Source organism: Epinephelus fuscoguttatus, linkage group LG19 (assembly GCF_011397635.1).
Source record: "Epinephelus fuscoguttatus linkage group LG19, E.fuscoguttatus.final_Chr_v1".
NCBI classification, from domain to species: domain Eukaryota; kingdom Metazoa; phylum Chordata; class Actinopteri; order Perciformes; family Serranidae; genus Epinephelus; species Epinephelus fuscoguttatus.
Window position 1 is genome coordinate 29,101,098 of NC_064770.1, and position 23,662 is coordinate 29,124,759.

General features: G+C 39.8%; 1 protein-coding gene across 1 annotated transcript in view; it reads left to right on the plus strand.

Annotated features, from left to right (window-relative positions):
- Window positions 1–1,785: 1,785 nt before the first annotated feature.
- mapk8ip3 (mitogen-activated protein kinase 8 interacting protein 3) overlaps window positions 1,786–23,662 on the plus strand; it is a 39,594-nt gene continuing 17,717 nt past the window's right edge. The window contains exons 1-12 of the mRNA XM_049561633.1: window positions 1,786–2,818; window positions 8,745–8,865; window positions 10,384–10,454; window positions 10,884–10,975; window positions 15,091–15,238; window positions 16,632–16,863; window positions 16,948–17,050; window positions 17,527–17,645; window positions 18,584–18,595; window positions 19,238–19,255; window positions 22,064–22,121; window positions 22,331–22,483. Coding sequence (XP_049417590.1) covers window positions 2,513–2,818; window positions 8,745–8,865; window positions 10,384–10,454; window positions 10,884–10,975; window positions 15,091–15,238; window positions 16,632–16,863; window positions 16,948–17,050; window positions 17,527–17,645; window positions 18,584–18,595; window positions 19,238–19,255; window positions 22,064–22,121; window positions 22,331–22,483 — 1,433 coding nt within the window. The 5' untranslated portion in view covers window positions 1,786–2,512. The remainder of the gene's footprint in view (window positions 2,819–8,744; window positions 8,866–10,383; window positions 10,455–10,883; window positions 10,976–15,090; window positions 15,239–16,631; window positions 16,864–16,947; window positions 17,051–17,526; window positions 17,646–18,583; window positions 18,596–19,237; window positions 19,256–22,063; window positions 22,122–22,330; window positions 22,484–23,662) is intronic.

A 23,662-nucleotide genomic window follows, 5' to 3' on the forward strand; every position in this document is an offset into this window, starting at 1 on the left:
TTAAATGATTATTTTAAGGTGTTTGGTGCCTATTTGCAGCCTGTTGACTCATGATGGTTGATTCTGCCTTCTGAGCTGCACTCAGTAGTTCCTGCATAACCAAAATGAGAGGTAACTTTTCAAAAACAGAGCTGTTTCCTCTGTGATACAAAATATTTAGTTACAGGTAGTTCTCATATGCTGACCCCTTTAGACAAGGCATTGATGCGCACACTAAAACAATATTTACAGCAGACAGGGCTTTTGCAGGCACCACCTGGGCACTGATCATTAAGAAGATGCACTTATGTTGCCAGTGCTCAGACAATTTTAGCTGCAAGTAAACAAAAACGTATATTTTAAAATAGACTACCAAATCAAATTCTAACCTTTAAGATAATCTTTTAGGTTTTTTATGGACTAATCATGTATAACTTTTGTTTGTCTGGGCTATGAAGCATTTATATTTCATTTTTGGAGAGTGCATTGTCATTATTATTCAATTGTAGCACCAGGTAGTGCTGCAGACTTAGGTCAAGTTGGTTATGAAGATAGTTACATTTTCCGGTTTAAACTTCAAAATAAAAACCATTGATAAGCATGATGTTATCAAAGTACAAAAGAAAACATTGTAAGCTACTTTTGAGGGCACTTAGGTCATGCCCACAGTGTTTTAAATGAGAATTTAACAACTAGATCACTATATAGTGAGATATTAGTTACAGGAAATATATCTAAACAAATATTTTCTAAGAATTAGGTAAAGAAAGGTAAAGAAACATCACATCAGTGTTTGAAATATCTGACCAGCCTGTACAAACTCATAAAGATCTGCCATTTTAAAAATGTTTTTGTTGTGTCTTATGGTCATGTCTCACTTGAACTGTTGGCTAATCTTCCCCTGCAATTTCTGGTGGTACTGCTCCATTTCCTCCATTTCTGTAAGGTTTCAGAAAACGTGCACAAATGTGGATGTCATGAGTGCAGAGTACAGAAGGAAGGCTCTGTCCACATACGTATCTTAACATTGCACATATGAATCTTAACACTGGGTATAAATGAGCCTTTGGGACTTTTGGGGGGTAGCAGCGGCGCACTGCAGGGTGCCTTTATGGAAGTTCAAGGGGGTTTATAGTTGTGGGGGGTTTGAGACCTGGGGTAGGATGGGGGGGGGCTCTCTGTGCAGAGTTTGCATGCTCTCCCCATGTCAGTGTGGGTTTTCTGTGGGGACTCCGGCTTCCTCCCACAGTCAGTGCGGGATAACTTAATGGATGACACTAAATTGCCCATAGGTGTGAATGTGAGTGTGAATGGTTCTCTCTCTCTCTCTCTCTCTCTCTCTCTCTCTCTCTCTCTCTCTCTCTCTCTGTGTGTGTCAGCAGTGTGATAGTGTGGCAACCTGTCCAGGGTGTACCCCGCCTCTCACCCAATGTCTGGCCTCCTGCGACCCCTAACAGCATAGATAGAAGCAAGTGGTTATGGAAAATGACTGGATAAACTGCAAAGTGTGCCATTATGGACCACCACTGAGGGGCCCATTTCCCCAATTTTTTTTTTTTTTGGGGGGGGGGGGGTTGCCTTGTTTGTCTGTCCTGACAGTGTGCCACAACTTTCTTTACACAGGATGTCTAGCACTCCTGGTAACCAGTAAATTAAAAAAAAAAACTCTTTCATTGAATAGCTGAGCATTTATCCTTATTTAACATGACCATAATTAAAGTCTTCAGATTTTTGTAGCTTTATTTTGAAATTGTGAAGCTGACTTCCTGTATCATCTGCCTGGCTTAACGCAGTGAGTCCGCTTGCTCAATGCAGACGGTGTGACGTCAGCCAGAGTCGGTCAGCTGGCTCCTCCATCTGAACAGCAGGGAGAGCCTCTCCCATAGGGAGACATCACCATCAACGCCCGAGCCTGGCCAGCAGCGTCGGCCGCCCGCTGGAAGGGGGAACAAAACATGGAGGAAACGATGTCATAGTGGCGGATCAGGCATCGGCGGGGATCGGGAGCGTTAGATTATTTATTTACCTATTTATTAATTTATTTATTTCCCCTGCCAGCAATGGCCGGGGTCCATGGCTGCGGCTGCTGAGAGGCAGGTGCAATATCATCGACGAAGGCATTTCGTTCCTCGGCATGGGCTCAACGAGGGCCGATCCACAGGCTGGCCCGCTCCACACCCACTGCTCCCCGGATCAGATGCTCTCTGCGGGAGGAGAGCAGTAGCTGGGCCGCGATACAACGGGCTGGTGGTGGAGGAGGAGGGGGCCCTCTTTACATCAAAATATAAGAGCCAGAAATTTCAAGGTTATGCGCCGCTACACACAGCAACAGTTCAGTGTCGTTCAGTGAATCTGTGCTGTTGCAACATGGCATAAGTGTTTTCTTTATTGGAAGAAAGACTGTGATTGAATGTCCCCCTTTTTCTGCGCTGAGTGGATCCAAACCTTGTGACAGTCTCGCCTTACAGGCCCGAAAAACTGTTTGAGCGCAGCCTCATCATCTGGACAACAGAAGCCGGTTCCAGCTGCCAAGATGATGGAGCTGCAGATAGACGAGGTGGTTTACCAGGACGACTACGGCTCCGGCTCCGTCATGTCGGAGCGGGTGTCCGGTTTGGCCAACAGCATCTACCGGGAGTTCGAGCGGCTGATCCGCAGCTATGACGAGGAGGTGGTGAAGGAGCTGATGCCGCTGGTGGTGAACGTCTTGGAGAACCTGGACGCGGTGCTGACGGAGAACCAGGAGCACGAAGTGGAGCTGGAGCTGCTGAAGGAGGACAACGAGCAGCTCATCACCCAGTACGAAAGGGAGAAAGCGCTTCGCAAGCAGGCGGAGGAGGTGAGTCAACCCGCCCCCCCCCCGACTCTGGTGGGCCTCTCCATCCGCATCATCACATCCAGCTTCGCCCTGCTTCCTTCATAGTCACGGTGCCCAGTCTGAACTGAGAGGTTTCACCAGGCATGTGACTCATGTTTAGGCCTGTGACATGAGATTATTTTTAGTCTCAATGCACTGCTGACAATTTTCCAACACATAGTGTCCTCCACATAGTGTCAAGCTGTTGAGAAAATCTGTAACCCTTAAATAAAACTTGGAGCGCTGTCATACAGGTTTTTTTTTTAGCAGAACAGCCTATAAGAATGCACTTAAACTCTGAACTTTTTCCACAGGACTTAAGTAAAAATAACACTGCCTGAATCAAAAATTTACTTAAGTAAAACATCAAAGGATCAGTCATTTAAAAGTATGTTTTTACACAGCAGATAACCTCAGTCTTGGTTAAGACAATGATGCTTGAGTCCTGCAAAATGGAAATGATATAGAAAATACATTTTTAATTTAAATCAGCTTTCCAGGGATATCGCAAAGATACCATACCAGTTAAGCCAAGATGTTGAGGTCAACAGTCACTTTGTTGAGCTCAGACTGACATAAAAACATATTTATATGTATGGTAAACAGCATTTTTATTTACTACTATACTAATACAATAGCTCATACTGTTTCCAGGTCTGCTAATACTGCTTTTATAGACTGGACCTGCAGCTGTTACTGTCATGACTATCATTAACAGTGCTTCCACCATTGCAAACATTAACACAACAATAACAGACATGCATCACAGATATTATACCTGAGCCTCCATACAACACAGCTGAAGTCTCCAAATGCAAATACACATGCAAAAACAAAGTAAGGACATGATAGGGTACATGCAGTATATGGTGATAAAGGGACAGCCGGCCAAGCTTTGACAGATGAAGCCTGTTAGCACGACTCACAGTGGGCGTTTACACTTGAAAACACAGCAAGAACAGGGACACAAACAATAAAAGTGGACATCAATACGGAGCTATTACATTACCGGCCTAGCTCCACCTCCAGCAAATCTTTTTTCCCCCCCTCTGACCAGTGTAACAGCAGCCGTGGGATCCAGCAGGCATCATAAAGCAACTTTAATCCTCCTCCCCATCCAAAGAGGCCTCAGCATATCACTGGCAGCCCCTGCTAGTATCAGCTTAGCTCAGCTTTTAGCCTGTTTCATCATCTGCTCTCTCCAACTGTGTTTCCTCCATGTGCTGGTTGTCTAGTTTGTTTTCACTGTAAGCTGTTAATTGAGATGAGTTTTGCCAGTTCATATTAACATTTGGGTGTTAGCATATCTAAGCTTATTTTAATGTCATGACAGACAAAATCCTGTATTATAAAATGTAGTCGCATTGTAATTAATACTTGTAAACCAGAAGGTACTGCAGGTAACAGTAGGAACTAAGGCGGCGGAGACCATTGTTTTAGATGCCAGCAGGTTTGACATGTTTTTTTCTTTGCAGTGAAACCAAAACTGAAACTAAAAGTGTCTGTATAGTCGCTGCAGAGGAGAAGATAGGCAGTGTCATAGTGACTGCATATTCCTTGGAAATAGAGATCAGAACTGCTAATTAAATCAGTCAGTGAGCTGGCACTGATGTAGCTCAGTTAACCATAACACTCGCTGATAAAACATGCTTTAAAAGCGACACTTATCTTCCCACAAGATCTTGAAAGTGACATTGTTCATCATCCTCTGTTGCTCACCAGAAAACCTGGAGTTAAAACTTACTATGTGGCACACATGTCCATGGGTTATAGTCCTGTTTTTGTCATGTTGTCCATTGTTGCGATAGAAATCAGGTCTATAATCTTTATTTTCTGTATCCAGGGAGGGTTGTAGTGGCACATTGACGCAGAGGAGCTGTCAGTACTGTTTTCCTCCACTGACTACCAAAACAGTCCACTGAAGCAGTTGGCAGTGAAGTGCCTTGCTCAGTACTTTTAACAAGCATGTAGTTTTATACTTTGACTTTCTCTGTCCAGACCCTTAAGCAAAACTCAGTTTTATGTTGGACCCACACCTACTGAGTGTTAAGCTTTGGCCTTATTTATAACTCAAGCATTTTTTATAAGTAGCAATTTAACCAATATAGACTCTAACTTCTGTTTCTTTTTTCAATGTGGACCCTATTTTCCCATGTTTATGTGTCAAAGGACAAACGGGAACCATTTTTGAAATTGGTCTGGCATATAGCGACTTGCTGTGTCACTGTAACCATTCAGGGAGATGTTTGCAGTCCAATGTACGCCTATTAAAAGTGCTTGTTTTTACCACCGACCGACTCAGATTGTAATTCTGTGTCTGACAACTTTTGGAAAGGATCACTACAGAGATAGAGTAAGATTCTTCTTGTGAAACCAGAAACAGCTCTTAAGTCACTAAGCCACCAGACTCCATTGAAATAAACAGTATTTTTAGCATGCATAGAGCCAGCATATTTACACATATAACTGGGTGAATTAAGGGTTTATTTCAACTAAACCAAAGTTGGTTATTGTTGAACAGTAGAGAGTCAAGGCAGTTTTTGTGAGGTTGTTCATGTTTCTGTTGACTTCAAACAAAGTTTGTTTTATGATGATAAAATTGCGGTTAAATGGGGTCTGGCTGGTTTGGTGATAGCGATTTTAGGGCTGTTTCTGAGTTAACAAAAAGGATCTTAGTCTTTACATAAAGGTCTTTTTCTGTAGCAACCCTTTCTGTTATGTTGTCAGACACATAGAATAATAATCTGAGCCTGTTGGTGGCAAAAACAAGCTTGTGGACGTAAAGTGATGATGCCAAGTTGCTCTGAGTGGTTACATTGCAGCCAGTTTCGCAGCTCAATGCTGGACCAATTTTAAAAAACTGTTTTTCCCATTAGCCACTTACACTCAAACTCATGGAGAAAAGGGGTACAGGTTGACACATACTAAAGTTACCATTTGATATTATATAGTCATCTTTTACAGTCAACTATTTGATTATTTTATTTTATTTGGTGTTCAGGACCTAGGGTTATGTTTGCATCTAGTGAGAGAGGTCAATTTACATCTTCATCTGAAATTAGGTGATTAATTTAAGTGGAACAAATAGACAGTTTTGTCTGACTATCAGAGGGGTATAATGGGGGATGGGACAATGTGCGAGGGTTGGGGAGTTATAGGAAATCAATAGTATACAGAGCACACTGAGGGAGCCTGGCACAGTAACCTGATTTGTGCTTATGAGGAGCAGAGACAGAACAACAAAAGCAGAGAGAGAGAAATAGACTGTGTTTTAGAAAGCTGCAGCATGAGCGAGTGAACGCACAGGCCAGATCGGACAGAGGCGAAGGCTAATACAAAGAAAAGGCAGTGAGAGAGAGAATCTCAGAGCCTGAGGAAAACAGTAACACACCCTCTCGCAAGACACTGGGAGCAACGAGCAAAAAGCGGCTCAGATTACAAGGTTATTAGGCTCAAGCTAATGGTAAACAAAGCCACAGCTCCCTGTTTGCTCATGAAGCCTTCATCAAGATATCCAAGATTACAGTTACTAAACTGAGGTTAACAAATTCAGCCATTTTGTAGCATCTTTGTTTGTTGTGTTGCTCTGAGGCTGCTTGCTCGGATGATCCATCACTTTGTATCATTTACATTTCTTAGAGTGCTGACCGTGAGAAAATAGATTATCTCTGCCCCTGACCATGCTCTTATCACCTTCTCTTTTCATGCGATCCATAAAAATGGCCCCTTGGTCTGCTGATTCAACCTGGTCAAAAATACATTTCTAAACATATACTTGAGAACTTTTCCTCAAGGTTTTGTACTAATTGAAAACAAATACAGACTACACGTTACACTGCATGTCATTATTTTCATGCTGTTGTCAGTTTACTCTCTGGTCAGGTACACTGTGTAAATTGTTGTAAGTATGCCCACATTGCAGTCACTTAGCTATGGTTTGTCAGGGAAGCGCATTAGCTTCACTCACTCATCACATGACTACCTACTGAGTTTTTCGTACTGGACAAGATAACATAGAATTCCAACCCTTAAATACATACGTTGTGTGTATTTGTTTGCATGAATCAAAAATGCACCACTATGTTTGTCATCACTGCATGCTGTACCTCTGTAGCGCTCCATTTTAGTAGGAAATACTATGGGGACTGGAGAGGTTAGGTGATGCAGGTACAAGTGTGGGACAGAGGAGTGCATTTGAAGGGCAGTGCTGTAGGATGTGTTTCCAGTCCAAGGGATAGGCCGAAGGATATTATTTTGAGAAGCTGTGATCTGCTGCTCTTAAGCTAGAACAACTATACAGCACAATGGTTGTCCCTAGTTTCTGGCCATTACAATCTTAATATAAAAAGACACCTAAAATGAGCGATAAGCGTCCCTGCTTTTATCTATTTAGAGAAGGGTTATTCTTTTTGTGTGGAGCACTACATTTTTAGCACCAGACTGTCACTGTCCCTTAGATATTTAATTTAATTTGATTTATCAGTTCATTTTGAACATGTAAAAAAAAAAAAGAACAGTAAACATAGCAAACTCTCTATCCTCATAAACAGCATAAAGAATATTAAATATTCACATGTCTGAAAAGGAGTAGGAAGATGTATACACTTATAGTTTTACCCCTTCTCCATAACTCAAACAATGAACTCAATATTTAACATGTATGCAACTCCCAAAAAAATGATGTACAATCCAAATATCCACCCAGTGTCAGTTAGATATAACTAAAATGAATCATTACCTCACGTTTAGCTTACCAACTCATCTTCATTTCCATACCTCGTAAAGTTTATTTTTTGTACATCTTCTCAATTGATTTATATTTGGTTTATGCTAAAGTTCTATATCCAAACCATTCTGCAAAGTCACCCCACAGAAATAGACACAAATATGCTTGTTGTTTTGTTTTGTTATTTGAATTAAACTTTCCTCTTGAATATGAATATTACATTTTAAGAGAGACAGTTTGTATGTAGTCAGACTGTTTGTTTGATTTATTAATTTGTTTTTTACTGGTAGCAAAGGTCCAAAAACAAAACAGTATGATGGCTTTTTATTCCAGCTTGGTCACTGATGATAAGATGCAAATTCACATTTTATTGAGTCACATTGAAGTTGATTTTCTAAGGAAAATTGACTTGTTAAATGAGCTTGCACGAAGAGCAACATCTCTGCTACCTCTTCTCATCAGAGGTAGAGACAGATAGTAGCTGAAACGATTCAGTGGTTCGTTTTTCCTGCTAAAATCCACTCTGCATATGACAAACAAGTAGGTTTTGTTGTTCTCCACAGGGCTAGATATCAATAGTATTTGTTGTATCATCCTGAAAGTCATCATATTGTAGCATTTGCCTTTTGTGTGGTGCATGCCTGCTGCATATTCCTGGTTCCATAGTCTCCCTGCAGTCAGAGGATTACAGTATTAAGACTTTGTGGGCTTGCTGCACTGAAAAAAGGACGTCATTGTGAACAGCTTTAAGTAAAAAAAACAAACAGGCAACGTGAAAGGGGGAAGTAGGCAGCTCTGTGTTTGAATGTTCCTCATTCACTGAGTTTATGTGCACACTGTAGGACCAATTGAGGTATTTTATAGAGCTGCTGACAAACTCCAATCTTTCTGTAAGAGGACAAAGGCTTTATAAATAACACACCAAGACTTTGACTCATGCAGGGCAGACTGTTAATGTCACCGTACTGTCCTGAAGGGTGATTGCTGTTATAAACATAATAACAGTGTATTTACCACAAGCATAGTAATCTTATTGTGCCGGTTTGTTTTCCATATAGTTGCACAGATCTAATCCATATACAGTACTCTCAATGCTATAAAACTTCTCACTTTTAGTGCAGTTTATAAATGTATTTCCAACTGTGTGAAAACCCTTTATTTTGTTCATGTGTCTTCCATCAGAAATTCATTGAATTTGAGGATGCGTTGGAAGCTGAGAAGAAGGACCTGCAGATACAGGTGGAGTTTCTGGAGCTGCAGGCGAAACAGCAGGAACTCAAGACAAAGAACTATTCTGACCAGAGTGAGTGGACAGACATCCTTACTACAAACTTCTGAGTTCCCGTAATATACTGTACATGCAGCACATGTGGCTGCTCTTGATGAATGTCCCAGGCAGAGCTGAAGTCACGATCGCCATAGTCAGTTTCAAGAAAATTCCAACACAAAATAATTTCCTATAAGCAGGAACACATTTGAATTGGCATTCAGTTGTGACACTGGTAATTAAAAGGCCAAAAAATGAAAGACTGATTTTGAGAGCAATGCCTAAAGGAGAACTTAGGTATTTTTCAACCTGAACCCTATTTTACAATGTTCTTGTGTCTAAGAGACTAATGGGAACAAGAGTTTTTAAAAAATGGTCCAGTGGATAGCGACAGGGCTTCAGCTAGCAGCTTCAAAACAGTCTGCAATGTAACCACTTTGGGTCCAGCCATGGGGTCCAGACTTTTCCTTAGCCATTAGTTCGAGGTCCAACAGTTTAATACGTTGAGCATCATACTTGCATTTGGCCATGTTATTGAGCTAGTCCGGTAGTCATTCACTCTGCAGCAGAAAATGGCACTTCAAGATAAAGATTCTGTGCTGGAAATTTACTCTACTTGAAAAACAAAGTAGTTTTTTTTACAAACTTGACATATTGACTATACTTGGAACCACTGACTTAGGGCATGTTCAGCACTGTCAATTTACATCCACAAAAGTGCTTTTTGCCATCGACAGGCTCGGATAGTTGTCATAAGTGTCTGACAACATGGAAAGGATTCCTCCGGAGATAAACATTTTTGATAAAGAGTAGTTTTTATTTTAACCAGAAACAGCCCCGAAATCCCTACCACCAAACCCACCAGACTCCATTTAAATAAGTAGTGATTTTAGTGTGTTTTGGGCCAGCATATTTTCACATTTAGGGGCTATTTTTTCCCTTCCATTATCTTGTCAGACACTTACAGTAGTAATCTGAGTCTGTCAGTTGCACAAACAAACACTCTCAGTGGACATATACTGACAGTGAGAACATCCACAGTGTGGTTACGTTGCCCTGCTCTGGGCTGTAGACCTCTTGCTTAATACTGGACCCATGAAGAGTACCAGTTACCCTTCAAGGCCTAGTCATGTTACCAGGATGTTAATCGAGTTTTAAAAGTTATTTGATGAATTTCAGTTAACAACTCTGCTGCTCTTCAAACTATTGTCAGATAGACAAATAAAAGAAAAAGTAACACTAAAGCTAAAATGGGAAGTTTGAATGGGAAGTAGATACACTGTTGGTGGACGTATTTTTAGATTATGACGCTTTTGTTCACTTGTCAGTACTTAATGAATACTATTATACATATTTGATCCACTCTTTTGTCATATTTTCTTTGGCAGTATTGACAGTGGAGTTCAGAGCCAAATAGCTAAATTGAATAAATACTGCCAACTAAGATTGAACATTAGTTTAAAAAAACAATTCAGAGGTGTCTCTTTGCGACAATTATCAGAGTCTTCGTGGTGTTTTTGTGCTGTTGAACTGTTCTTTCTCTCTGTCTCCCAGTCACTCGGTTGGAAGAACGAGAATCAGACATGAAGAAAGAGTACAATGCTCTGCACCAGCGCCACACCGAGGTAACATTCAGCCCAACAACTTATTAGCTATAGTCCCTAGACTTCTCGTATCTAGCATAATTTCTTAAATTTCTGTTGCCATATCAGTATCTAAATAAGGCAAAATATTGTGGTAAAGGAGCGTACCAATGTTTTGCATGTTTTGTTTTTCTTATGGTGCACTGAACAATTAAATAAGCATTTTAATAAGGCTAATGTGATTTGTCATAAATTAACAGCAATATGCAAAAGCCTGTATGATCCTCTGAGCTCTATAATCTCAACATTCAACACTTAGCAGATTATAGATCTTGTAATTAAATCATTATAATCCTTTTACATGCAACGTCTTTACTTACCAAATTCAGTGGTGTCTCTCATGCTTTCTTGTCCTTAAACATTTAATTTTCTTCTCACATCTTTTCTTTTTCTCTCTATTGTGGATCACAGATGATCCAGACATACGTTGAGCACATAGAGCGGTCCAAAATGCAGCAGGCGGGCAGCAACAGCCAATCAGAAGGCCCCGGCTGTGGACGAACGTGAGTCATTTTAACATGTGTTGGTGTGTATAGGTTGCGAGCATATCTTTTTGTGTGGATTTTAATCGTAACTTTCACCCATCATCTTGTTGCAGATGTTTTATGTTTTGTCCTGAATGTGTTAGGCTGTTTATGTTTCAACATGCTCATTGTGCTGATGCTGGCATCTCTTTGTCAAGAGTCGTGATGAACAGCTGCTACTTTCTAACCATCGACAGAAAGGAAAGGAAGTGTACAAAGAAACCTGGCAGCCATTGTGAACCTTAAGGGAAATAATTAGAAAAAAAGAAAGTTTGGAATTTATTTTACCAGCTTGCAGTGTTCAGCAATTGGCCCGACCCATGAGTCCTGAATATTTATAAGCGTGAAGTGAGACAAGGAATGGGACAGCTGGTGCAGCTTCTGTAGCTGAACTGCAGATTAGTTGTGTTCACTATACACAGTGTCTTAAATATCTATTCAGCTACGCTGTCTAAGGCATCCTAATCCCGCAAATCTTCATCAACTGTTATAAAACAGAGCACTGAATGAGGCCGGTGTTTGCTTATTAGGGATGTACCCAAATCCAAATACGTTACTCAGGAAAGCACAAAGAATGCAGTGGAAACAGAAGTTTGTTCTACCCGAAGATGCTTGTTATTATACAGGGAAATAATTGACATGTTTGTGCATTCTTCATGTTGATTTATATCGATAAGAATGTTTGAAACATAGTACTTAAATTTTACTAAGTTGTCGTTTAATTTACTTCATATCATGGAAAACTGATCGTTATATCTGATTGTCCCCATCAGCGCACAGCAGGCTGAGAGAGCTTTAGGAGGAGGAGGCGTCATGTGCCATTATTAAATCAATTTGATGCTTTGAAGGCACAACAATTGCAATGAATATTTAAGGTATACTATGCAGCATTGTCAGTTACTATTTTTAAATGTGCTCACCAGTAAAAGTGAGAGTAATAGCCAACCCCAGGTTCATTCTCATTTGCTGTTTCACCTTGCTATATTTGTCTGTTTTTGGCACTGCGTTTCTTGAATGCCTTGAATGTCAGCCGAAATCAGCCACCCAATAGCAGGCTTATAGCCACAGCATACATTCAGTGAGTTAGACTAGATTTAACGTACCTTCTGGTATAAACAACACCTACATCCGGCCTCTGTACAAATCTATCTGTCATGATGGTTTGTTGTGATTTTTTTTTTTTTTTTTTTTTTTTAAGGACAGTTGTCATTATGGTTAGATTATAAACAAAGATCAGACTTGTAGCATTTCAGTACTTCTTAATGAACTGCTGATGATCTGGAGCAGTGCTAATAGTATCTAATATTAATAATAATAATAATAATAAAATGTATTTGATATAGCACCTTTCACAAATGAAATTCACAAAGTCCTTCACAAAATAATATCAAGCAATCAAACAATAAAATATACAATCAATAAAAACTAAGGCAATATAACAAATAAAATAAAGCAACAAAAAGAAAGTAAAATGTAGATCAAATACAGGCTACTGAGGCCTCGAACAGAAACATACCAGGCAACAAACAGTAGACAATTTAGGGCGGCACAAAGGCCATTTTGAAAAAATGGGTCCTCAGTTTTTTGTTTTTTTTTTAAATTTCAAAAGAGACCACAGACTGTAAACCTGATGGAAGAGTTCCATAGTGTTGGAGCCACTACTTCAAAGGCACAATCACTTTGTCCAAATCTTCAAAAAGTGCAGGATTGTAAAAAAACAAAAACAAACAAAAAAACATTAAAACTAGAGTCACCTTGAGAAGGTTTAAAAGTGTGTTTGTGTCTGTGTTTGTGTGGTTTCATGTGTCATGGCATGTTCCTGCCTCTCGTCTTTCTCTAATCAGTGTCTGTCTGTCTGTCTTGCTGGCTTGCTCTCTGTGCTGCTGTTTTGCACAGTCAACGCCACACATGGAGGAAAAGGTAAATCCAACATGGTCCCACAAATGCCCTCACACCTCTTCCCTGAGCTCTGCCGTCTAAACCGGCCTGCTTTTGCCCTAAGATGAGACTTAAGATTTGCTGATGCCCCACCTTATATTTTTGCCATGCCTTGAAACCTTGTGTAAAGACGTATTCCTTTATGCATTTGCTTTGACAATGATGCTTGTGACAATAATTTATTACAATGAATGTGTCAATAATGTTGCATTCTAATAAATAATGAAATAAGGAATGGTTCAGAGGTCATGTAAAGCAATGCAATCCATATTTACTCATCTTTCTCCCTCATGAATTGTCAGTCAGTCTGTTCGTTTGTCTGTTTGCCTGCTCTACTTGTCTTGTCTCTTTACCAAAACTGAAACAAAATTATTATGCAAAAAGGAAGCAATCATATTTTTCTGCAGACCTTGTAATTAAAGAAATTCAGATGTGAAAGACACTGAATTTTATGTAAACGTAACAAAAATGGTAGCAATTTGAGCTGTGCCTGTCTAATGTTTTGTAGAGCAGCAGAACTATGAAGACAATGATTTGCAGCCTGCACACACAGTTCCAGTCAGTTTTGTTCAGGCACCACACAACTAAAACATTGCATATAGTTAGTCAGCCATACAAGGAACTATTTTATAGGAATGTCTTTAGATATCATCTCTGTGTTGAGTTTTCCGCAAACTGCCTGTGGGTACCTGTATTATTGACTCTGCCTGTTTGAATGAATTGCATTTGTATCCCCAGTAAGTTAAGAAAGCTCGTGAGGCAAATGTTTCTGCTCAGTCATTTTGCCTTTCCCCTTGAATCTCTATCCCTATTGTGCTTTGTTTCCACAACAACAACATTTTTAGCATTGACAATTACTAATATATCAGGATGCAGCTTTGACTGCAGGCATTTGCTGTTTCTGTGTGGAGTTTCCCATGTTAATGTGTGTTTTTCTGGGTGTTCAGGCTCTCCATACAGGCCCAAAACATACCATTCAACATGTATTCACATTTTTACCAAGAGTTAGATGAGAAGACTGATACCACTGTTAAATGTTTAGTCACTGCTGTTTGCAAGCTCAGGCTAAGTGGGAAGAGGAAGCAGGAGGAGAGCTGCTAACAGAGGCAGTCCTTCAGTGCTGCTTTGAACAGCAGCAACACCTATCACGGTGATCAACTATTGTCTCTCCCCACACCATCACAAATGGATACTGATTCTGTGGGAAGCACTGAATGTTCATAATAATAGGCCCAGAATCCCAGACAGCATCGCAGCTATTTTTGTAATTTTCACTTTCTCCTGCAATTTTACACTCAGCATTCACTTCCATGACAGATGACTCTGCATGAGACATGGGTACTTATCAGTTCTACTTCCAATTGTCTGTCTGACACATGGGTGGATGCACTGATTTTAGCCCCTTTTCCAGTGCAATATGAAGACGCGCCACCAAAAAAATACCAACACCTCCATCTATGCAGTACCATGGTTCCAAATTTAGTTGTCACCAAGTTTAAGAGAGTGACTCAATAAGTAACAGGTATAAGAAATAATGCAACCACAATAACATTTTCACTGGCCTCCATGCTGCTTTCTTCTCTTTACAAACCGGTTTTGCGGCCCATCCATGACGTTGAACATGACACACCAGAAAATAAAACAAAACAAAATAGACAGGCATACCCATCTGCTGCAGAGCTTTGTACACTGCTCTGGTCCACTTGCCACAGGAAAGAAGTCTCAACTATTTTTAACGGGTTTTCCTTTGTTTAAAAAAAACCTGTATAAGTTTGGTTTAAAAAAAGGACACAATTAACACTCTTTTTCTGTCAAAGTGTAAAACCAACAAGTCGCTGTTTAAATGGAGTGTTATATTCCAGACTCTAGGATAAGCCAGCCGGCAGCTGGTTATAGCTTCATATTTACTGTGCAGATATGACAGCAGATATAATAGTGGTATCAGTCTTTTCATCTAACGCAGTAACAAAGATCATGAGCATATTTTGGAAATGTTGTGGAAAGGTTGGAATGGAAAGGTTGTTTTGTGCCTTGCATCTAATGCATGCCAGGATAGGTTGCAGCCCTGGAGAAGAAAAAATGATTAAATATAGAAAATGCATAAATAATAGTCTCACGTTAGTCTCCACCCCTCTGTGTGTCTCTTGTGTCAGCAGCAAAGCGGAGCGCCCGCCTTCATTGAGCCTGTACCCCAGCGGCGAGGGCATGGTACGTGGGGGTCTCGGGGGGGCTAGGATGATGCCCGGGAAAGACATCTGGCAGGTCAGCGAGCTCGGCCAGTCCACCTTCTGCTCTGCCTATCAGGTGGGACAGACAGCGGCCCTGTCTTTCTCCACGACCACAACCGCAGCCTGGTGTGTGGAAGAGGGAGGGGCCAGCCGTACTGCTGCCCCTCCTGCTAACCACACCCAAATGGACCACCTCCCCTCCCAAGCCTGCTTGTGTCACTTTTGAGGAAACTATTTTATTCACACGATATGTGGAAATCTTTCATTTAAAGGTGGAGATAGTGTTGATATTTGAACTCAACACCAAAACATCATGTGCATGATTTACTGTCCCTCTCGCTCCCACTGCCTTTCTCTTTAAACATCGACGGTCTTTCCCCTGTTCTGTGCACAGGCACAAATGCCAGCTGTTGCTAACAGGCTGGAATAGGATTGTGTGTTTCAGTTAGAGCCAATTTATTTTCTGTCTAGAGCCTGTGTATAATCTCCAGACTTTTTTCAGTGCACTGAACGGACACCTAGTGGCCCTTGAGGAGACATTTGCTGAATTTGACAAAAAGTGTTAGATTTGAATCGCTGACTGCATGTTAGAACCTTTTAAACCACCTTTTAGTGAATTTCCACAGTGTGAGATGAATAAAGTTTATCTTATTCTATCTTAAAGTCAGATGTGTTAGGTATATACTGTATGTTGACTCAAGCAAGCAGGGGGTCCATGTTTTGTTCCATGGAGTTTTCTTTATAACTGTGATCATGGAGCTTCTACCATGCGTCCTCATGTTTTAGTTTACACTCGCGCATTAAGTTTAAATGTCCAAATGTCCCTTTTTAAAAAAAAAACAACAAAAACATAACTAACTTGTGTTTTATCTGTGAGACAAACAGCCAAGGTAAGAAAAAAGAGGACAGTGTTGCTTTCTTGTCGTGGCTTCTCGTGGTTATTAGCTATGAAAGCATGTTGAGAGCATGTGAAGATGAAAGTGCGTGTTTTAGGAGTGAGAGACCCTTATTTTAGGTTTGGATGAGTTGTATGTAATATGCACTTTGACAGTGATTATAGGATTTAATCACAAATCAAAGACTTGAGCTATCTACCTGACCTATTAACTTTGAGAGAATTTTTTGATCAACAAAACAGCTATTGGGAAAGTTATTTGTAATAATGGGTTTCATGCATCAAGAACTCTCTCAATAAAGTTGCCTAAATTTGCCTACAAAGCCAAAAAATATTAAGTGATAATACAGTATGACCTTTAAATGCATGAAGCTTCGAAAAGGGAACTGTACCACAAAACATGGAGGTTACTTAAAAGAAAGTTGTAATTAACTATCTGGTATAATTTTGCCAACAGTAAACCCGTACTACCACTCACTGCTAGAAATAAAGAATAAGTACCTGCCTTCACTGTATGATGCTGATATAAATCTGTTTGTTTCCTGCTCCCATGTCATCATCTCAAACCACCAAGGAGGATGGGTCAGAGTCAGACTCAGTGGCGGCCACACCCAGCAGCACAGGGAGCAAGTCCAACACACCCACCTCCTCCGTCCCCTCCGCCACTGTCACACCCATCAACGAGGGCTTCCTCCCACAATCCGAGTTTGATGGGATGTGGGCTGGGAACCGCAGGAAAAGTGCCAAGCGGCTCAGCCGGAATATGGAGGTGCAGGTTTCCCAGGAAACCAGGAATGTCAGCATTGGTAAGAGGGGGTCACCAAATATGTCCTCCATCTAAACCTGTAGTATCTGAGATAATGACTTATTAAACTTTGCTCCCCTGCCAGGTATGGGAAGCAGTGATGAGTGGTCCGAGTTTCAGGAGATCATAGATTCAACCCCTGACCTGGACATGTGTGTGGACCCCCGTGTGTACGGAGGGGGAAATAGGTATGACATATGAAATGTGCATTGGGCTACTGTGTTAAACACTTGTACTTAAGATATAAAAATCAAAATATTAAAATAAAATTAAAATAAAAATTATTAAATAATTAAAATAAAAATATGTCATCACTGTGTTGAGGATGTAAGTGTGAAAATTTAACTACAATATACACCGGTAGAATAAACAACAATAAAATTAGAGAAAGCATAAGAAATATGTACAGTTATGTGCATTGTATGGTGACTGACAGGTTCACTGGTGTTTTTTTTCCTCAGCTATTACATCTATTATTATTATTATTATTATTATTATTATTAGCATTATTATTATTATTATCACATATTGATGGTGTTGGTGCTGTTTACCTGTGTGAATTTGATCTGGTGAACTCTGAGGACCAAATTGTCATAATTTAAAGGAGAAAAATGTTTTTGTTCTCACACAGCTATTGTCTAATGAAATCTGATGTGTGTTTCAGTCCCTCCCAAGGCATTGTGAACGAGGCCTTCGGCATCAACACCGACTCACTCTACCACGAGATCAAAGACGCCAAGTCGGACATCATCGGAGATGTAGATGCAGGCGCAGAGCTGCTAGGTATAAACTTTGATTGCCTTACATTTTGCTGCAATCATAGGTTTATTAGTTAAAGTACTTCTCTTAAAGCTTGGCAATAAAGTTGAAGAAAATGTTGCCGTGAAACCAATTTGATGGTTGCAGCAAAGCAAATCTATCTCTATTGGTCAGTGCAAGTATTTTACTTCAAAGAGAATGCCTGAAAATGGCTGCCTCCTTTAAATCAGTCTGGTGAAAGCGATGCTTAAGACTTTTACTGAATGCTAACATGCCACTGTGTGATATTACTCAGTAATATCAGATTCAGTGTAGCTCCAAAGAAAGGGAAGCAATAGTGGATGCATGTGCACATTACACAAATGTTTTGGATTTACATTACTGCAGGGCAGGAGCTCCATGTGAGGCTGTGTGAATGTGCCACTGCACTGACTCTGATTTTATTTTCTACCTGCATGGCTGAGGCTGGAATACACTCCACGCCAGCAGCTCATCCCTTTGTCACATCCTGAAAAATCATACAATCCCTCTTGCGCTGCACCCCCAACTCCAGCTGCTCATTCATGCAGTTTTACTTTTATTATTTCTTTTTCGTTCTACTTTTTTTTATATGGGGCAGAGGCATGTTTAATGCAGTCCGTTTTAAAGGCTGCAAGTTTAAACAGCTCTTATTTTTACAAGTTGAATTTATTCTTTTTATCAGATTTCATTTCTCTTCATGTTTATGCTTATTATTTATCTTAGATGTGCGTTGTCAGTCTTTGTTTTTGGGCCATTACACTTTAAGGGTGGATTTCGTTTCTCCCTTAATTTATATTTTTTTAGGTTTTTATTTATTGTCCCTGATTTTTTACAGCAGAAATAGAAAGGGAAATTTTATCCGTCTCGTTGTCCATCTGATGACTTCTCACCCGTTTCCTTTTTTCCCCTTTTTTATGTGCTTCTGCTGGTGACACCCATAGGCGAGTTCTCAGGTGTGTATCTGAACATGCATTGGTTGGTATCTTTTTCTTTAACTCTCTCGACTTCTCTTTATTTTCTAACCTCCACACCCAAGAGTAAATATTAATCAGTGTATACAAATTAGATAAAGGCAGCTTACTGTACTCATAACTATTAAAATGTTATTATTAATTTTTTGCTTGGTCAAGCAATTGGACATTTGGATTTTTTGATGATACAGTAGATGCCCGGTATCCATACACTCACAGTAAAACATTTTTTTCTTGTTCCTTTAAAGTCACAGTGAAATTATTTTAATCTTAAGTGATTACCACAAGATACCGTCTGCATATTTGTTAAAAGGCACATCTCTCTCAGGCTTATATACATCATTTCACAGAAGCAATACGCCCCTGAAAACGCTGTTTCACTGGGACTTTAAAATAAATCTGCTGATATTTGAATAACTCATCTTATTTCAGTGTCAGGGCCAGCTTTTGTGTTCTTCAGCCCTGCTGTTCTTCTTTAAGTCCAAATTACTAAATGCTTATCAGCATCCTCTCTTTTCTCTCTTCCATTCCTGTCCTCCTCTTTTTCCACTCTGATCTGTGGCCTCTCCTCTTCCTCTGTCCGACCTTTCTCCCCTCCCTCCCTTCTTCTTCTTTTGCCTCCAGTCCGTGATGATTTCTTCGGTAAGGCACACCTTGCCTACGTTCATGGTCACATTTGCTTGTTATGTCATTCCCTGGCCTCCAGCTTTCACATCCTGCTGGTTCTTTCTTTGTGTTCGTTTTTTTGTGTGGCTTTATATTTACATTATGTGCCACCTTTGCACACTTAATTTATATATATATATATATATATATATATATATATATATATTAATCAACAAGGAGTTGCTCGTTTGTAGAAAATTAGAATAAAATGGTAATAATAAACTTTATTTATTCCTACAAGAGATGTAGCTTAGAGTGCTTAACTGTAAAGATGCAACACAATAAAATCAAAGCAAAAAGGACAACAAAATTAGACAAATAAAAGACTGTATGAGATATATATATATATATATATATATATATATATATATATACACACACACACACACACACACGTATATATATATGTATATCGGTGAAATTAATAAGAACAGAGACCAGTAAGAATAGTAAAAAAGAGAGAATTAATAAAAGAAATATAAGCAAAAAAAATGACATTAATTAAAGGCCAAACTAAATAAATTGTTTTTTTCAGCTGTCATTTAAAAAGGTTTTTTGAGGCTCCATCTCTTGAAGCTTTTGGAAGGGTATTTTATAATTTTTTAGCATAGTTGACAAAAACCCAGCAGCGGAAGATCTGAGAGCTTGTGAAAGATTATAGAACCACAATGATTCTGCAATGTAGGCCAGTCAGGAGCCAACAAGAGCCTTAAAACCAAGTAAAAGAACCTCAAAATCTGTTCTTAAAGATACTGGGAGCTAATGGAGTGTAGATAAAACTGGGGTAATATGTTCTCTCTTCCTTGTGTTGGTTGAAAGTCAAGCAGCACAATTGTGAATAAGTTAAAAAAAATTCAGTTGACTGTTTCGGAAGGCTGGTAAAAAGAGCACTGCAATAATCTAATCTAGTGGTTCCCAGCTGGTCAGATTTCTCCGTAGTTATTAGTTCAAGGTCTGCACTGTTTAATACATCCAGCGTCATAATTGTGTTTAGCCATGTCGTCGAGCTAGTGTGCTGTCCCTGTCAAGTAGCTGTCCGTCCTATCCGCTGTGAGGGTCCAAAGGACAGAGGGATGTTGTATGCTGTAAAGCCCTGTGAGGCAAATTGTGATTTGTGATATTGGGCTTTATAAATAAAAATGATTGATTGATTGATTGATTGATAGTTACTCACTCTACAGAAAAATAACAGCACTTCAAACTTGACAAGTCATTTTCAGTCCATTCAAAGTTGCCCAGCGACCCACTTTTAGACTGTGACCCACCAGTAGGGAACCACTTATCTAATCTATATGTTTGGAAAGAAAACACTACTGAAGAATAATCTAATGGTAAAGAGGCAAAACCCCAAATAAAGGAAAATATAGCGAAATAGCATTTCTTAGAGTATAAATGGGTCGTATTAAGATGTTGTGTCCACTAGCTGCAGTGAACACAGAGGGAGCGGAAGCACAAATTGATGAGTCATAACTACATCTGTTCATCAAAAAAATAAATCTTTAGGCTGTCCAAGTCACCACCTTCAAAGTTTCCAAATTAAGAGATTAATTTTAGGTCAAGTCAAGTGTTTCAGTTAAAACTCTGTCTGAGCTGCCTAAAGTTGACACATGTTGAACCCAGGAAGATGTGCACTTATTTTCTGCCTCTGTAAAGTTTATGTAGTGATACGTGATCAGAGTTTTCTAGTCCAGTGTCCAACAAGGACCATTTTACTCTGTGGAGTAACCATTAACAGTCTTTTGTAATTGACACTTAAAGTATCAGGACCTTTTGGCTTTTTGGTTTTGTTTGTCTATTTTTGTGTTGAAATTTTTGCTTAAAGTTTGTGTGCTTGGCTTCTGTTGCACAGTGCTTGCTGCTTGCACGTACAGTTTTCAGTTGCCTGATAGTAATAAAGAAAATTAATATATAATAACAAAGTTAATAGGTTGAGCATGATGTTTAAGATATACTATGCAGTCTCGTACAAAAGTAATCCCTGTCAATTATCACTTGTGGCCCACTAGAAGTTAGTGGCAGTGTATTTATCTGCAGAGACTCTGTACTCTGCCTGTATTTTGCTATGCTTGGCACATTTCTGGGCATAGTGTGCAGGTGAGATAAAAAGGTAGAGACCAGGTGCCAGCAGCATGCATCCAAGAGGAAGCTACAAAAATTATGGACACAGTGCAGAAAAAAAACACAAATATAGTGAACAGAGGTGAATCTGGGGTTGGCTTCACTTCCATTGGCAAACAGAAGCCAACAATTCCTGCATAGTATACCTATAGCACCATCGTGGTTAGAAGGGAACCCTGAATATATGTCCACTCATGGAGCTGGAGCAATCGAATGTCCATTTTTGAAGGGAAGAATTGTTGTACTGAGCCAAAATGTTCTCACAAGATGGCAGCTAGTAAAAGTTAAAATGTTAGTTAAAGCTGCTTCAGGCTCCTCCAAGGTGTCTCTGTCTGTCTCACGAGGAAAAGTATTTACTCACTGTTCTCCCAGTATGTAACATCAAACCTTCATTTTCAACCCGATCTAGCTTCCTTGTTAACGAGTGCTTAAATCAATGATCTGTCCATTCATTTTTTATTTCATTTATTAATAAATCTTTGACTTTTGTGGAGGTTTTTCATCATTTGCTCCACAACTGAAACTTACCCTAGCTGGTCTGAAAGGCCACATTGCCACAGAAAGTCTTGCAAATGCATTTTGCTAATCAATCAATGGATTTATTGATTTATGGATGTTGTCTACTGTGTGTGATGAGTAATGGAGACGTGAATGTGACTGTTTCAGGGATGGGTAAGGAGGTGGAGAACCTGCTGACAGAGAACAAACAGCTCCTAGAGACCAAGTAAGAGAAACAAAGAGGATAAATGTTTGTGTCTGTGTTAGTGTTAATCTTCATCCTTGAGATGCACCTTTACATCCATCAGATGTGTTTCACAACAACTGAAAGATTTGTTTATGCTCTGATTTTTGCTTACGTTAGTGGCCACCTTTTTTCCACCATACATGTTGTTTGTTGGTATCTTACTTATCTTTCTGCTCTTTGCTCAACAGAAATGCTCTCAACATAGTGAAAAATGACCTTATTGCCAAAGTGGACGAGCTGTCGGGGGAGCAGGAGGTACTGAGGGAGGAGCTGGAGACTGTGAGGCAGTCCAAGAACAAGGTGGATGCCCGAGTCAAGGAGCTGGAGGAAGAACTCAAGAGGTGAAAATAGGAAGATGGGTGTTAGTTTGTTTTAAATAACATGATGAGTTCAGGAAGAAAACAATACACTCCTTCATATCCGTAATGTAATGAGAAATATATATTTGGAGATGCTACAGACAACAATAAACAGGTCAAATGCAACAACAGCGTTATTTTTTAACCTGGTCCCTATTCACATGTTTTTCTGTCTAAGTGACCAACAGGAAGTTTTTTAATTAGTCCAGCAGTGGGTAACAGCACTGCACTGGGGCGGCTGGGGCTCAGAGATGGAGCAGGTCGTCTGCTCAGTGGTTTTATCCCTGGCTCCTCCAGTCCACATGTTGAAGTATCCTAGAGAAACAGACTGCAGTGAACCCACTCAGGGCAATTCTGTACCGTCAATGTATGTCCAATAGAAGGACTTTTTAGGCACTTACGGGCTCAAATTATTATTAGTGTCTGACAAAATTATGGGGAGGATCTCTACTTCTTTTTGATTAACCAGAAGCAGTCGCAAAATTGTCACTGCCAAACCCACCAGACCCCATTTAAATAAACAGTAATTGTAAAACACACTTCATTCAAAGACAATAGAAACAAAATAAAACTCACAAACGCTATCTTGATCCGTCTTTCCACTGTTCCAACAATCACCAACTCTGGTTTGGATGAAATAAACCCTTAATTCACCCAGTTAGATGTGAAAATATGCTGGCTCTATACACGCTAAAATTACTGCTTATTCAAATGGAGTCGGGTGGTTTTGGCGATGGCGATTTCTGGGCTGTTTCTGGTTAAACAGAAAGGATGTTGTTCTTTAACAAAAAGGTCTATCTCTGTAGGGATCCTTTCCATAATGTTGTCAGACACTAAGAACAATAATCTTTGCCTGTCGGCTGCAGAAAAAAGGACTTTTCGTGAACATAAATTGAGGGTGCACACATGCCTATTTCATGGCTGCCAACTGCAGCACTCTTGCTCAGTACTGGCCCAGTTTCAAAAATTGTTGTATCCATTAATCACTTAGACACAAACACATAGGAAAAAAAGGGTCCAGGTTGAAAAAGTCACCCTTTTATATAAACAGAACAGCAGTGAAAAGACAATAAGGACAGGAACTCACTCCTTATTCATCCCTCAACATAATGGCTTTAACTGTTGACTTGTAATCCAAACCTCAGTGACAGTATGTAACAA